General features: G+C 39.7%; 1 protein-coding gene across 3 annotated transcripts in view; it reads left to right on the top strand.

Moving 5' to 3' along the window:
* Positions 1-350: 350 nt before the first annotated feature.
* ACYP2 (acylphosphatase 2) overlaps positions 351-13,892 on the top strand; it is a 190,388-nt gene continuing 176,846 nt past the window's right edge. For all 3 annotated transcript variants that reach the window (XM_047851170.1, XM_047851169.1, XM_047851168.1), the window contains exon 1: positions 351-626. In XM_047851170.1, coding sequence (XP_047707126.1) covers positions 488-626 — 139 coding nt within the window. In that variant the 5' untranslated portion in view covers positions 351-487. The remainder of the gene's footprint in view (positions 627-13,892) is intronic.

Raw genomic sequence — 13,892 nt, forward strand, 5'->3', positions numbered from 1 at the left:
GCCCCAAACCTTTCTGACTCAACAGTAGAGATGAAAATGTGCACACATTACCTTAAGAATTGGCTCAAAATCGCCAAATAGACTTGGCAGTCGCCCAAACATTTAATAAGAATTAACTCAATAACCAAGTGCCCTCAATCAACAAGCTGGCAGATCTTTCATTTCAAAAGCAATCACGTTTGGTTACCAAACTATTGACATCTGGGCACAGCATCCGGCTTTTATTTACCAACACTGAGAAACGAGCCCGGAGGTTAATTAAATCGCAGGGAACATGGAACCGGCGGGGAAGCAAGTCAGGTTCCATAAGGGAGGGGAGGGCAAAGAGGGAGGCCTCGGGGCCAGGGACCTAACGGTCTTCCCGGCCAGCGTCCTTAGCTGCCCCCGATCCCAGTACCCGCAGTCTCATTTGCCACCTTCCGACGCGTGACCCCGGCGCGCTCGCGTCCCGGGCTGGTGACAGGCGCGGGGTACGCCGAGAGGTCCCATGTGCCCCCTCCCTTTCCTGGCCGCCGCAGTCGCCGCGTCCCGAACCCCACTCCGGCTCCTCGGCAGAGGACTCGCCGCCATGTCTGCCGCCAGGCGACTCAAATCCGTGGACTACGAGGTGTTCGGAAGAGTGCAGGGTAGGGGACGGCCCCCACCTCCCCGCGACAGTGGGAGATCAAAGAGGTGTTCTGGGCAGAAGGGGAGAAAGCTAAGAAAAGTGCCTCCCATCTTAAGGACGCCCCCCCCTCCCTCCCCGCTGTGGCCGGGACTTCCGCTCGGCCATGACACAGCAGCCGCGGATGGGACTGCATCCAAGCGCGCATGCGCCGAAGACCTGGGGTGGGAGAGGAGAGGGAGAGCAGAGAATGCTGTGGGTGTGAGGAGGGGGCGAGGGGAGGTAGAAAGGGGACGGCTGGGCTTTCCGAACCCGCGGAGTGAGGAGGTGCGGGGTTGGGGGGCGGGCGGAGTGGGAAAGAATAAAGTTGGGTAGGAAATGAAGAGAGGGCATTTGAACTAGTGGTCTTCGTTTCAAGCCACTGAAATTGGGCTTGAATTTCAGAAGGGACACTTGATGTTTGAGGGTTCGCTTTGCCAGATTACCCTTTCTCCCCCTTCTGTGTAGCTCTTAACAGAATTCAGTTATCTAGTTTTTGTTTTATCAAAAATTTAGTTGCAAAGGATGTAATATTTGGCTGATTTTTACTATTGTTAGTTCAAAATTAAAATGTTAAGTCACTCAGGAATTTATCCAATGGAATATAAATAAGTTAGTGATTTAATAATTGCCATCATTTGGGGCGCCTGGGTGGCGCAGTCGGTTAAGCGTCCGACTTCAGCCAGGTCACGATCTCGCGGTCCGTGAGTTCGAGCCCCGCGTCAGGCTCTGGGCTGATGGCTTAGAGCCTGGAGCCTGTTTCCGATTCTGTGTCTCCCTCTCTCTCTGCCCCTCCCCCGTTCATGCTCTGTCTCTCTCTGTCCCAAAAATAAAATAAAAAAACGTTGAAAAAAAATTAAAAAAAAAATAATTGCCATCATTTAAAGTAAAGTTTTTTTAGTGTTGGAAAATTTTACATCATACCTTTTCCTTTTTGAGTTTGATTTCCATTCCACTTCCCCCACAGAATTTTATCCCATTGTTATGTTTGAGAGTTTGTTATTGATCACCCTATCAAGCTTTTTTGCAATATGTATGTACAGTATGTGTGTGTATATATGCACATATACATTTAAATATATTTTCTTAATTTCCTATGACCATAAAGCTTTATAATTTTTTTTCTTCTGGCCTGAGTTGCTATTATGATTACTAATAGAATACAGTTCATGTAAATAATAAAACTATACTTAAAAACATGATAAATGTTACTCAATTTAAAAGGAAAATCTGTACTGGAGACTTATTTCTTAAGGAGAAAGCTGGAGGTGTTTATGGAAACTTGATTAAAGAAACTGTACTCTATTTTGGTACTCTAGAGGTTTTTATGCTTTGGGGTGATGCACAGAATGAGATTAAGGGCTTTCCTTTCAAAGATGTTTGTGCAAAGGGCTGTAGGAAAGGAGAACCACCCCAGACCACAGGTGCTTTCTCAGACAGGCCAACATGAGGAAAGAATACATGTGGATGTTGAAGATCTGGAAACTGATTTTCTTAAAATTATCTAAGGCCTTGTACCTATAGTAAGTCTTTGTGTATGCCCAGGGATCTGGTATTCTGGGTTGGAAATTGCCAGAATAAGTCATTTGAAACACAGGACATAAAATATGAAAATATTTTATGACAAAATATTTGGTCATTTGGACAGAAATGGCACTAATTAAGGAGTGTGTGTGTGTGCATGTCTGTGTGCCTGTGTGCACATGCGCAGGTGTGACATTTATAGGGTATGTTCCATGTGCTGAGTATCTTACTATTGTTAACTTAATCCTTATCACAGTTTTGTGAGAAATATGTCTTATTCCCGTTTGCACAGTGAGAAAACAGATACAGAGAGGTTCACTAACTTAGACAAGTCCTGAGTTGATAAATGGGAGTTGATCCTGCATTTCTCAAATTCTAAAACCTGCATGTTTCCATTATGCAGTGTTTTGTGTTAATGCATAATGTATTTCTCTTGATTTTAGCAATATAATTGTACTTTTGTGTATGTGGTGGTTATGTGGTATATAATGATCAATTATATATGGCATGTAAAGATCAACTACACATGAAGGGTGGAGTTTAAAAAATCATCTTTAGGGCTAACTCCTATAGTTTGTGGTATGTTAAATGGAAGAGTACATGCATACTATTGGTGTATCAACGTTTATTTTATTTTTGGGACAGAGAGAGACAGAGCATGAACGGGGGAGGGGCAGAGAGAGAGGGAGACACAGAATCGGAAACAGGCTCCAGGCTCTGAGCCATCAGCCCAGAGCCTGACGCGGGGCTCGAACTCCTGGACCGGGAGATCGTGACCTGGCTGAAGTCGGACGCTCAACTGACTGCGCCACCCAGGCGCCCCGGTTTATCAAAGCCTAGTATATGTGACAAATTCAGAGTCAGATATTTGCACACATATACACTGACATTTGCTGGAACCTAGGATGTGCCAAGTTCTGTACTCAATATTTTACATATATTATCTCATTTAATCCTCAACCCTGTGACCTCAACATTTTCCTCATGTATCAGGTAGAAAAATTGAGGCATAGAGAAGTAACTTTCTCAGGTTACAGAGCAAATTAAGTAGTGGTGATAGGATTTGTACCTTGACATTCTGATACCCAAGCCCATGCTCTTAATCACTATAACTCATTGATTCTCCTTTCAATACCTTTTCCACCTTTATTTTGCCTCTTCCTAACTTATGCATCAAACACACACACATATATATACTGATACAGGACATTTAGACTCAGCCATTTGGACCAGTCTGGATGACCTGAGGACATTTTTATGGCTTATGACCCTGAGGACTTTTGGCTCCAAGGAAGTTTGACCTGGTCCATAAACAGTCAGATGTTTGACTCTGTCTCTGTTGCTTGGTGAAACTGCCACTATTTCTTTATATTAGTCTATATCTTTGTCTCACAAAACCCACAGTTTTCTTACAGATTATGTAAGAAATAAATACAAACCATCAGCCTTTTGTCTAAGTCATAATGCTTATATAGAAATTATTGATAATAATAAAAACAAAATTTAATTTTAATATAAAATGGATAATTAGAGGAAACATTTTATTATTTTTTTAAATGTTTATTTATTTTTGAGAGAGAGAGAGAGAGACAGAGTGTGAGCACGGGAGGGGCAGAGTGAGAGGGAGACACAGAATCTGAGGCAGGCTCCAGGCTCTGAGCTGTCAGCACAGAGCCCGACACGAAGCTTGAACTCACAGACTGCAAGATCATGACCTGAGCTGAAGTCGGACACTTAACCAACTGAGCCACCCAGGTGCCCCTAGAGGAAACATTTTAAGATTAAATTTTAATTTAAAAGTATGGAATAATAAAATCTTAGTGAAAGCTGACTTGCTGGAAATAATAGCTATAAAAATAAATTTACAATGGAAGAAGCAACGATTGGGAACATTTTATATGGACACAATTTAGATTGATAAATAAAATTGTCAGTAAAATACTTAAATGGAAAATATTCCCAATAAAGATGGTTTCAATGATATCAAAATGAATAGGGAAAATATGGAAAATGATTTAATTATCCTGTCCTGATGGAAAATTGATCAATGAATTAAACTGGCTTAATGGAGTTTATGGACAGAAAATATTTTCCAACCAAAATCAAGGTTTGTTATATGCCTGTTCAGAATGTTTGAATTTAAGGAGCACCTGGGTGGCTCAGTTGTTTAAGTGTCCAACTCTTGATTTCGGCTCAGGTCATGATCTTGTGGTTGATGGGTTTGAGCCGTGCATCGGGCTCTAGGCTGTCAGTGCCTGTAATTCTCTGTCTCTCTCCCTCTCTCTCTCTCTCTCTCTCTGCTCCTCCCCCACACTATCTCTCTCTCAAAATAAATAAACAATAAAAAAAATGTTTGAATTTAACTTGGTGACAAAAGGCAGTCAAAACATTCTAGAGGTCAAAGGTGTTCTGCCTTATTCTCAAATACAGCAAAATTTACAAACATCATATTCTAAGAATTAGTTTATAACTTGGTTGTTTGAAATTCAGGAAAATACACTCATAGAGATATTATTACCAATAGTGGATTCACTTCTCAGGTGGATCTGCAAAGTCTACATATAGAGCCTTTGGGTGCTGTTGCTTTCCATTGCTGCTTCTCTTCCTCTACCTTTTTTAAAAATAAATCTTTGGGGCACCTGGGTGGCGCAGTCGGTTAAGCGTCCGACTTCAGCCAGGTCCCGATCTCACGGTCCGTGAGTTCGAGCCCCGCGTCAGGCTCTGGGCTGATGGCTCAGAGCCTGGAGCCTGTTTCCGATTCTGTGTCTCCCTCTCTCTCTGCCCCTCCCCCGTTCATGCTCTGTCTCTCTCTGTCCCAAAAATAAATAAACGTTGAAAAAAAAATTAAAAAAAAATAAATCTTTTGTTTTAGAATAGTTTGAAATTTATAGATAAGTTAGAAGATACTATAGGGATTCAGTTACTTCCTTCCTTTGTTCCTTCCTTTCTAAAATGTTTATTATTTATTTATTTTATTAATTTTTAAATTTTTAAAATTTTAATTTTTAAATTTATTGTTATTTTTTATTTTTAATTTACATCCAAGTTAGTTAGCATATAGTGCAATAATGATTTCAGGAGTAGATTCCAGTGATCCATCCCCTATGTATAATACCCAGTGCTCATCCCAGCAAATGTCCTCCCTAATGCTCCTTACCCATTTAACCCATCTCTCCACCCACAAGCCTTACAGCAACCATCAGTTTGTTCTCTGTATTTAAGAGTCTCTTATGGGGGCGCCTGGGTGGCGCAGTCGGTTAAGCGTCCGACTTCAGCCAGGTCACGATCTCGCGGTCCGTGAGTTCGAGCCCCGCGTCAGGCTCTGGGCTGATGGCTCAGAGCCTGGAGCCTGTTTCCGATTCTGTGTCTCCCTCTCTCTCTGCCCCTCCCCCGTTCATGCTCTGTCTCTCTCTGTCCCAAAAAATAAAATAAAAAAAAACGTTGAAAAAAAAGAGTCTCTTATGTTTTGTCACCCTCCCTGTTTTTATATTATTTTTGCTTCTTGTCCCTTAGGTTCATCTGTTTTGTAACTTAAATTCCACATATGAGTGAAGTCATAATATTTGTCTTTCTCTGACTAATTTCACTTAGCATAATACCCTCTAGTTCCATCCATGCAGTTGCAAATGGCAAGTTTTCATTCTTTTTGATTGCCGAGTAATATTCCAGTGTGTGTGTGTGAGCACGTGCATGTGTAAATATGTGTGTGCACGCACACACACACACACACACACACACACACACACACATCCCACATCTTCTTTATCCGTTCATCTTTTGATGGACATTTGGGCTCTTTACATACTATTGTCAATAGCACTGCTGTCAACATTTGAAACGGCACACCTGTATTCCTTGGATAAATACCTAGTAGTGCAATTCCTGGGTGTAGGGTAGTTCTATTTTTAGTTTTTTGAGGAACCTCCATACTGTTTTTCAGAGTGGCTGCACCAGCTTGCATTGCCACCAACAATGCAAAAGAGATCCTCTTTCTCACATCCTCGCCAACATCTGTTGTTGCCTGAGTTGTTAATGTTAGCTGTTCTGACAGGTGTGAGATGGTATCTCATTCTGGTTTTGATTTGTATTTGCCTGCCGATGAGTGATATTGAGCATTTTTTTCATGTGTCAGTGGCCATCTGGATGTCTTCTTTGGAGAAGTGTCTATTCATGTCTTTTGCCCATTTCTTCACTGGATTATTTGTTTTCTGGGTGTTGAGTTTGATAAATTCTTTATAGATTTTGGATACTAACCCTTTATCTGATATGTCAGATAAGTCAGAAGATTGATTGTCTTCTCCCATTGCGTTGGTTGCCTTTTAGTTTTGCTGATTGTTTCCTTCACTGTGCAGAAGCTTTGTCTTTTGATGAGGTCCCAATAGTTCATTTTTGCTTTTGTTTCCCTTGCCTCTGGAGACTTGTTGAGTAAGAAGTTGCTGCATCTGAGGTCAAAGAGGTTTTTGTCTGCTTTCTTCTCTAGGATTTTGGGCTTCCTGTCTTACATTGAGGTCTTTCATCCATTTTGAGTTTATTTTTGTGTATGGTGTAAGAAAGTGATTCAGGTTTACTTTTCTGCATGTTGCTGTCCAGTTTTCCCAGCACCACTTACTGAAGAGACTATCTTTATTCCATTGGATATTCTTTCCTGCTTTGTCAAAGATTAGTTGGCCATATATTTGTGGGTCCTTTTCTGGGTTCTCTATTCTGTTCTATTGATCTGAGTGTCTGTTTTTGTGCCAGTACCATACTGTCTTGATGATTACAGCTTTGTATTACATCTTGAAGTTCGGGATTGTGATGCCTCCAGCTTGTATTTCTTTCTCAAGGTTCTTGGCTATTCATGGTGTTTTCTGGTTCCATACAAATTTTAGGATTGTTTATTCTAGCTCTCTGAAGAATGCTGGTATTATTTTGATAGGGATTGCATTGAATATGTAGATTGCTTTGGGTAGTATTGTTTTAATAATATTTGTTCTTTCAATCCATGAGCATGGAATGTTTTTCCATTTTTTTAATATCTTCTTAAATTTCTTTCATAAACTTTCCATAGTTTTCAGTGTATAGATTTTTCACCTCTTTGGATGAGTTTATTCTTAGGTATTTTATGATTTTTGGTGCAATGTTAAATGGGATAAATTCCTTGATTTCTCTTTCTGTTGCTTCATTATTGGTGTATAGGAATGCAACCTATTTCTGTACATTGATTTTATATCCTATGACTTTGGTGAATTCATGAATCAGTTCGAGCAGTTTTTTGGTGGAATTTTAGGGTTTTCCATATAGAGTTTCATGTCATCTGTGAAGAGTGAAAGTTTGACTTCCTCCTTGCCAATTTGGATGCCTTTTATTTCTTGTGTTATCTGATTTTTGAGGCTAGGACTTCCAATACTATGTTGAATAACAGTGGTGACAGTGGACATCCCTGTCGTGTTCCTGACCTTAGGGGGAAAGCTTTCAGTTTTCCCCATTGAAGATGATATTAGTAGTGGGTCTTTCATATATGGCTTTTTTTTTTTTTTTTTTTTTTTTGGTCACTGCGATGCCTAATTCTTTTTTTTTTTTTTTTTCTGAAATTTATTGACAAATTGGTTTCCATACAACACCCAGTGCTCATCCCAAAAGGTGCCCTCCTCAATACCCATCACCCACCCTCTCCTCCCTCCCACCCCCCATCAACCCTCAGTTTGTTCTCAGTTTTTAAGTCTCTTATGCTTTGGCTCTCTCCCATTCTAACCTCTTTTTTTTTTTTTTTCCTTCCCCTCCCCCATGGGTTCCTGTTAAGTTTCTCAGGCTCCACATAAGAGTGAAACCATATGGTATCTGTCTTTCTCTGTATGGCTTATTTCACTTAGCATCACACTCTCCAGTTCCATCCACGTTGCTACAAAAGGCCATATTTCATTTTTTCTCATTGCCATGTAATATTCCATTGTGTATATAAACCACAATTTCTTTATCCATTCATCAGTTGATGGACATTTAGGCTCTTTCCATAATTTGGCTATTGTTGAGAGTGCTGCTATGAACATTGGGGTACAAGTGGCCCTATGCATCAGTGCTCCTGTATCCCTTGGATAAATTCCTAGCAGTGCTATTGCTGGGTCATAGGGTAGGTCTATTTTTAATTTTCTGAGGAACCTCCACACTGCTTTCCAGAGCGGTCATATATGGCTTTTATCATCTTGAGGTATGATTCTTCTATCACTACTTTCTTGAGGGTTTTTATCAAGAAAGATGCTATATTTTGTCAAATGCTCTCTCTGCATCTATTGAGAGGATCATATGGTTCTTGTCCTTTCTTTTATTGATGTGATGTATCACATTATTGTTTTGTGGATATTGAACCAGCCCTGCATCCCAGGTATAAATCCCACTTGGTCGTGGTGTGTAATTCTTTTAATGTCTTATTGGATCCAGTTGGCTAGTATCTTGTTGAGGATTTTTGCATCCATGTTCATCAGGAAAATTGGTATATAGTTCTGCTTTGTAGTGGGGTCTTTGGTCTTAGAATCAAGGTAATGCTGGCTTATGAAGTTGGCTTATGAATGAGTTTGGAAGTTTTCCTTCCATTTCTATTTTTTGGAACAGCTTCAAAAGAATAGGTGTTAACTTTTCTTTAAATGTTTGGTAGAATTTCCCTGGAAAGCCATCTGGCCCTGGACTCTTATTTTTTGGGAGATATTTGGTTATTAATTCTATTTATTTACTGGTTATGGGTCTGTTCAAATTTTCTATTTCTTCTTGTTTAAGTTTTGGTAGTGTATATGTTTCTAGGAATTTGTCCATTTCTTCCAGATTGCCCAATTTATTGGTGTATAATTGCTTACAATATTCTCATATTATTGGTTGTATTTCTGCTGTGTTGGTTATGATCTCTCTTTCATTATTTATTTATTAAAAAATATTTTAATGTTTATTTACTTTTGAGAGAATGAGAGAGACAGAGGTGTGAGTGGGTGAGGGGCAGAGAGAGGGAGACACAGAATTGGAAGTAGGCTCCAAGCCGTCAGCATAGAGCCTGACGTGGGGCTTGAACTCACAGACCATGAGATCATGACCTGAACTGAAGTCGGATGCTTACCCGACTGAGCCACCCAGGTGCCCCTCCTGTTTCATTCTTGATTTTATTTATTTGGGTCCTTTCCTTTTTCTTTTTGATCAAACTAGCTAAGTTATCAATTTTGTTAATTTTTTCAAAGAAACAGCTCCTGGTTTCATTGATCCATTCTACTGTTTTTATTTTGGTGTCGATAGCATTGATTTTTGTTTTATTCTTTCTTATTTCCCATCTTTTGATGGTTTTGGGTCTTATTTGCTGTTCTTTTTCCAGCTCTTTAAGATGTAAGATTAGGTTGTGTATCTGACACCTTTCTTCCTTCTTTAGGAAAGCCTGGATTGCTGTATACTTCCCTCTTTTGGCCACCTTTGCTGTGTTCCTGAGGTTTTGGGCTGTGGTGTTATCATTTTCATTGGCTTCCTTGTACTTTTTAATTTTCTCTTTATCTTCTTGGTTAGCCCATTCATTCTTTAGCAGAATGTTCTTTAGTCTTCAAGTATTTGTTGTCTTTCCAAATTTTTTTGTGTGGTTGATTTCGAGTTTCATAGTGTTGTAGTCTGAAAATATGCACGGTATGATCTTGATCTTTTTGTGCTTGTTGAGGGCTGATTTGTGCCCCAATACGTGATCTATTCTGGAGAATGTTCCTTGTGCACTCAAGATGAATGTGTATCCTGCTTTAGGGTGAAATGTCCTGAATATATCTGTTAAGTTCATCTGGTACAGTGTGTAATTCAAAGCCATTGTTTCCTTGTTGATTTTCTGTTTAGATGATCTGTCCATTACTGTAAGTGGGGTGTTGAAGTCCCCTACTATTATGGTATTATCATCAAAAAGTTTCTGTATGTTTGTGATTAGTTGGGTTCTTCCATGTTGGGGGCGTAAATGTTTACAACTATTAGATCTTGGTGGATAGACCCCTTAATTATGATATAATGACCTTCTTCCTCTCTTGTTACAGTCTTTATTTTAAAATCTAGATTGTCTGATATAAGTATGGCTACTTCAGGTTTCTTTTGGTGGCCATTAGCATCATAGATGGTTCTCCATCTCCTTACTTTCAATTTACATGTATCTGTAGGTGTAAAATGGGTCTCTTGTAAACAGCATATAGATGGATCTTGTTTTCTTATCTATTCTGTTACCCTGTGTCTTTTGATTGGAGTGTTTAGTCCATTGATGTTTAGAGTGAGTACTGAAAGATATGAATTTATTGCCATGATGTTCCCTGTAGAGTTGGAGTTTCTGGTTGTGGTCTCTGGTCCTTTCTAGTGTTTGTTGCTTTTGGTCTTTTTTTTTTCCCCATCTTTTCTCCCTTCAGAGGTCCCTCCTTAAAATGCTTGCAGGGCTGGTTTAGTGGTCACGAACTCCTTTAGTTTTTGTTTGTCTGGGAAACTCTTTGTCTCTCCTTCTATTTTGCACGATAGCCTTGGTGGATAAAGAATTCTTGGCTGCATATTTTTCTGATTCAGCACGTTGGATATATCCTGACACTCCCTTCTGGCCTGCCAAGTTTCTGTGGATAGGTCTGCTTCAAACTTGATCTGTCTTCCCTTGTAGGTTAAGGACTTTTTTTTTCCCTTGCTGCTTTCATGATTCTTTCCTTGCCTGAGTATTTTGTGAATATGACTATGATATGCCTTTTTTTTTAATTTATACAAATTATTGTTTTTTTTTCTCTTTTTATTTTTTTATTTTTTTATGAAATTTATTGACAAATTGGTTTCCATACAACACCCAGTGCTCATCCCAAAAGGTGCCCTCCTCAATACCCATCACCCACCCTCTCCTCCCTCCCACCCCCCATCAACCCTCAGTTTGTTCTCAGTTTTTAACAGTCTCTTATGCTTTGGCTCTCTCCCATTCTAACCTCTTTTTTTTTTTTTTTCCTTCCCCTCCCCCATGGGTTCCTGTTAAGTTTCTCAGGCTCCACATAAGAGTGAAACCATATGGTATCTGTCTTTCTCTGTATGGCTTATTTCACTTAGCATCACACTCTCCAGTTCCATCCACGTTGCTACAAAAGGCCATATTTCATTTTTTCTCATTGCCACGTAATATTCCATTGTGTATATAAACCACAATTTCTTTATCCATTCATCAGTTGATGGACATTTAGGCTCCTTCCATAATTTGGCTATTGTTGAGAGTGCTGCTATGAACATTGGGGTACAAGTGGCCCTATGCATCAGTGCTCCTGTATCCCTTGGATAAATTCCTAGCAGTGCTATTGCTGGGTCATAGGGTAGGTCTATTTTTAATTTTCTGAGGAACCTCCACACTGCTTTCCAGAGCGGCTGCACCAATTTGCATTCCCACCAACAGTGCAAGAGGGTTCCCGTTTCTCCACATCCTCTCCAGCATCTATAGTCTCCTGATTTGTTCATTTTGGCCACTCTGACTGGCGTGAGGTGATACCTGAGTGTGGTTTTGATTTGTATTTCCCTGATAAGGAGCGACGCTGAACATCTTTTCATGTGCCTGTTGGCCATCCGGATGTCTTCTTTAGAAAAGTGTCTATTCATGTTTTCTGCCCATTTCTTCACTGGGTTATTTGTTTTTGGGGTGTGGAGTTTGGTGAGCTCTTTATAGATTTTGGATACTAGCCCTTTGTCCCATATGTCATTTGCGAATATCTTTTCCCATTCCGTTGGTTGCCTTTTAGTTTTGTTGGTTGTTTCCTTTGCTGTGCAGAAGCTTTTTATCTTCATAAGGTCCCAGTAATTCACTTTTGCTTTTAATTCCCTTGCCTTTGGGGATGTGTCGAGTAAGAGATTGCTACGGCTGAGGTCAGAGAGGTCTTTTCCTGCTTTCTCCTCTAAGGTTTTGATGGTTTCCTGTCTCACATGTAGGTCCTTTATCCATTTTGAGTTTATTTTTGTGAATGGTGTGAGAAAGTGGTCTAGTTTCAACCTTCTGCATGTTGCTGTCCAGTTCTCCCAGCACCATTTGTTAAAGAGGCTGTCTTTTTTCCATTGGATGTTCTTTCCTGCTTTGTCAAAGATGAGTTGGCCATACGTTTGTGGGTCTAGTTCTGGGGTTTCTATTCTATTCCATTGGTCTATGTGTCTGTTTTGGTGCCAGTACCATGCTGTCTTGATGATGACAGCTTTGTAGTAAAAGCTAAAGTCTGGGATTGTGATGCCTCCTGCTTTGGTCTTCTTCTTCAAAATTCCTTTGGCTATTCGGGGCCTTTTGTGGTTCCATATGAATTTTAGGATTGCTTGTTCTAGTTTCAAGAAGAATGCTGGTGCAATTTTGATTGGGATTGCATTGAATGTGTAGATAGCTTTGGGTATTGACATTTTGACAATATTTATTTTTCCAATCCATGAGCAGGGAATGTCTTTCCATTTCTTTAAATCTTCTTCCATTTCCTTCATAAGCTTTCTATAGTTTTCAGCATACAGATCCTTTACATCTTTGGTTAGATTTATTCCTAGGTATTTTATGCTTCTTGGTGCAATTGTGAATGGGATCAGTTTCTTTATTTGTCTTTCTGTTGCTTCATTGTTAGTGTATAAGAATGCAACTGATTTCTGTACATTGATTTTGTATCCTGCAACTTTGCTGAATTCATGTATCAGTTCTAGCAGACTTTTGGTGGAGTCTATCGGATTTTCCATGTATAATATCATGTCATCTGCAAAAAGCGAAAGCTTGACTTCATCTTTGCCAATTTTGATGCCTTTGATTTCCTTTTGTTGTCTGATTGCTGATGCTAGAACTTCCAGCACTATGTTAAACAGCAGCGGTGAGAGTGGGCATCCTTGTCGTGTTCCTGATCTCAGGGAAAAAGCTCTCAGTTTTTCCCCGTTGCGGATGATGTTAGCTGTGGGCTTTTCATAAATGGCTTTTATGATCTTTAAGTATGTTCCTTCTATCCCAACTTTCTCAAGGGTTTTTATTAAGAAAGGGTGCTGGATTTTGTCGAAGGCCTTTTCTGCATCGATTGACAGGATCATATGGTTCTTCTCTTTTTTTTTGTTAATGTGATGTATCACGTTGATTGATTTGCGAATGTTGAACCAGCCCTGCATCCCAGGAATGAATCCCACTTGATCATGGTGAATAATTCTTTTTATATGCTGTTGAATTCGATTTGCTAGTATCTTATTGAGAATTTTTGCATCCATATTCATCAGGGATATTGGCCTGTAGTTCTCTTTTTTTACTGGGTCTCTGTCTGGTTTAGGAATCCAAGTAATACTGGCTTCATAGAATGAGTCTGGCAGTTTTCCTTCCCTTTCTATTTCTTGGAATAGCTTGAGAAGGATAGGTATTATCTCTGCTTTAAACGTCTGGTAGAACTCCCCTGGGAAGCCATCTGGTCCTGGACTCTTATTTGTTGGGAGATTTTTGATAACCGATTCAATTTCTTCGCTGGTTATGGGTCTGTTCAAGCTTTCTATTTCCTCCTGATTGAGTTTTGGAAGAGTGTGGGTGTTCAGGAATTTGTCCATTTCTTCCAGGTTGTCCAATTTGTTGGCATATAATTTTTCATAGTATTCCCTGATAATTGTTTGTATCTCTGAGGGATTGGTTGTAATAATTCCATTTTCATTCATGATTTTATCTATTTGGGTCATCTCCCTTTTCTTTTTGAGAAGCCTGGCTAGAGGTTTGTCAATTTTGTTTATTTTTTCAAAAAAACCAACTCTTGGTTTC

This window comes from Prionailurus viverrinus, chromosome A3, assembly GCF_022837055.1.
Source record: "Prionailurus viverrinus isolate Anna chromosome A3, UM_Priviv_1.0, whole genome shotgun sequence".
Classification (NCBI taxonomy): Eukaryota; Metazoa; Chordata; class Mammalia; order Carnivora; family Felidae; genus Prionailurus; species Prionailurus viverrinus.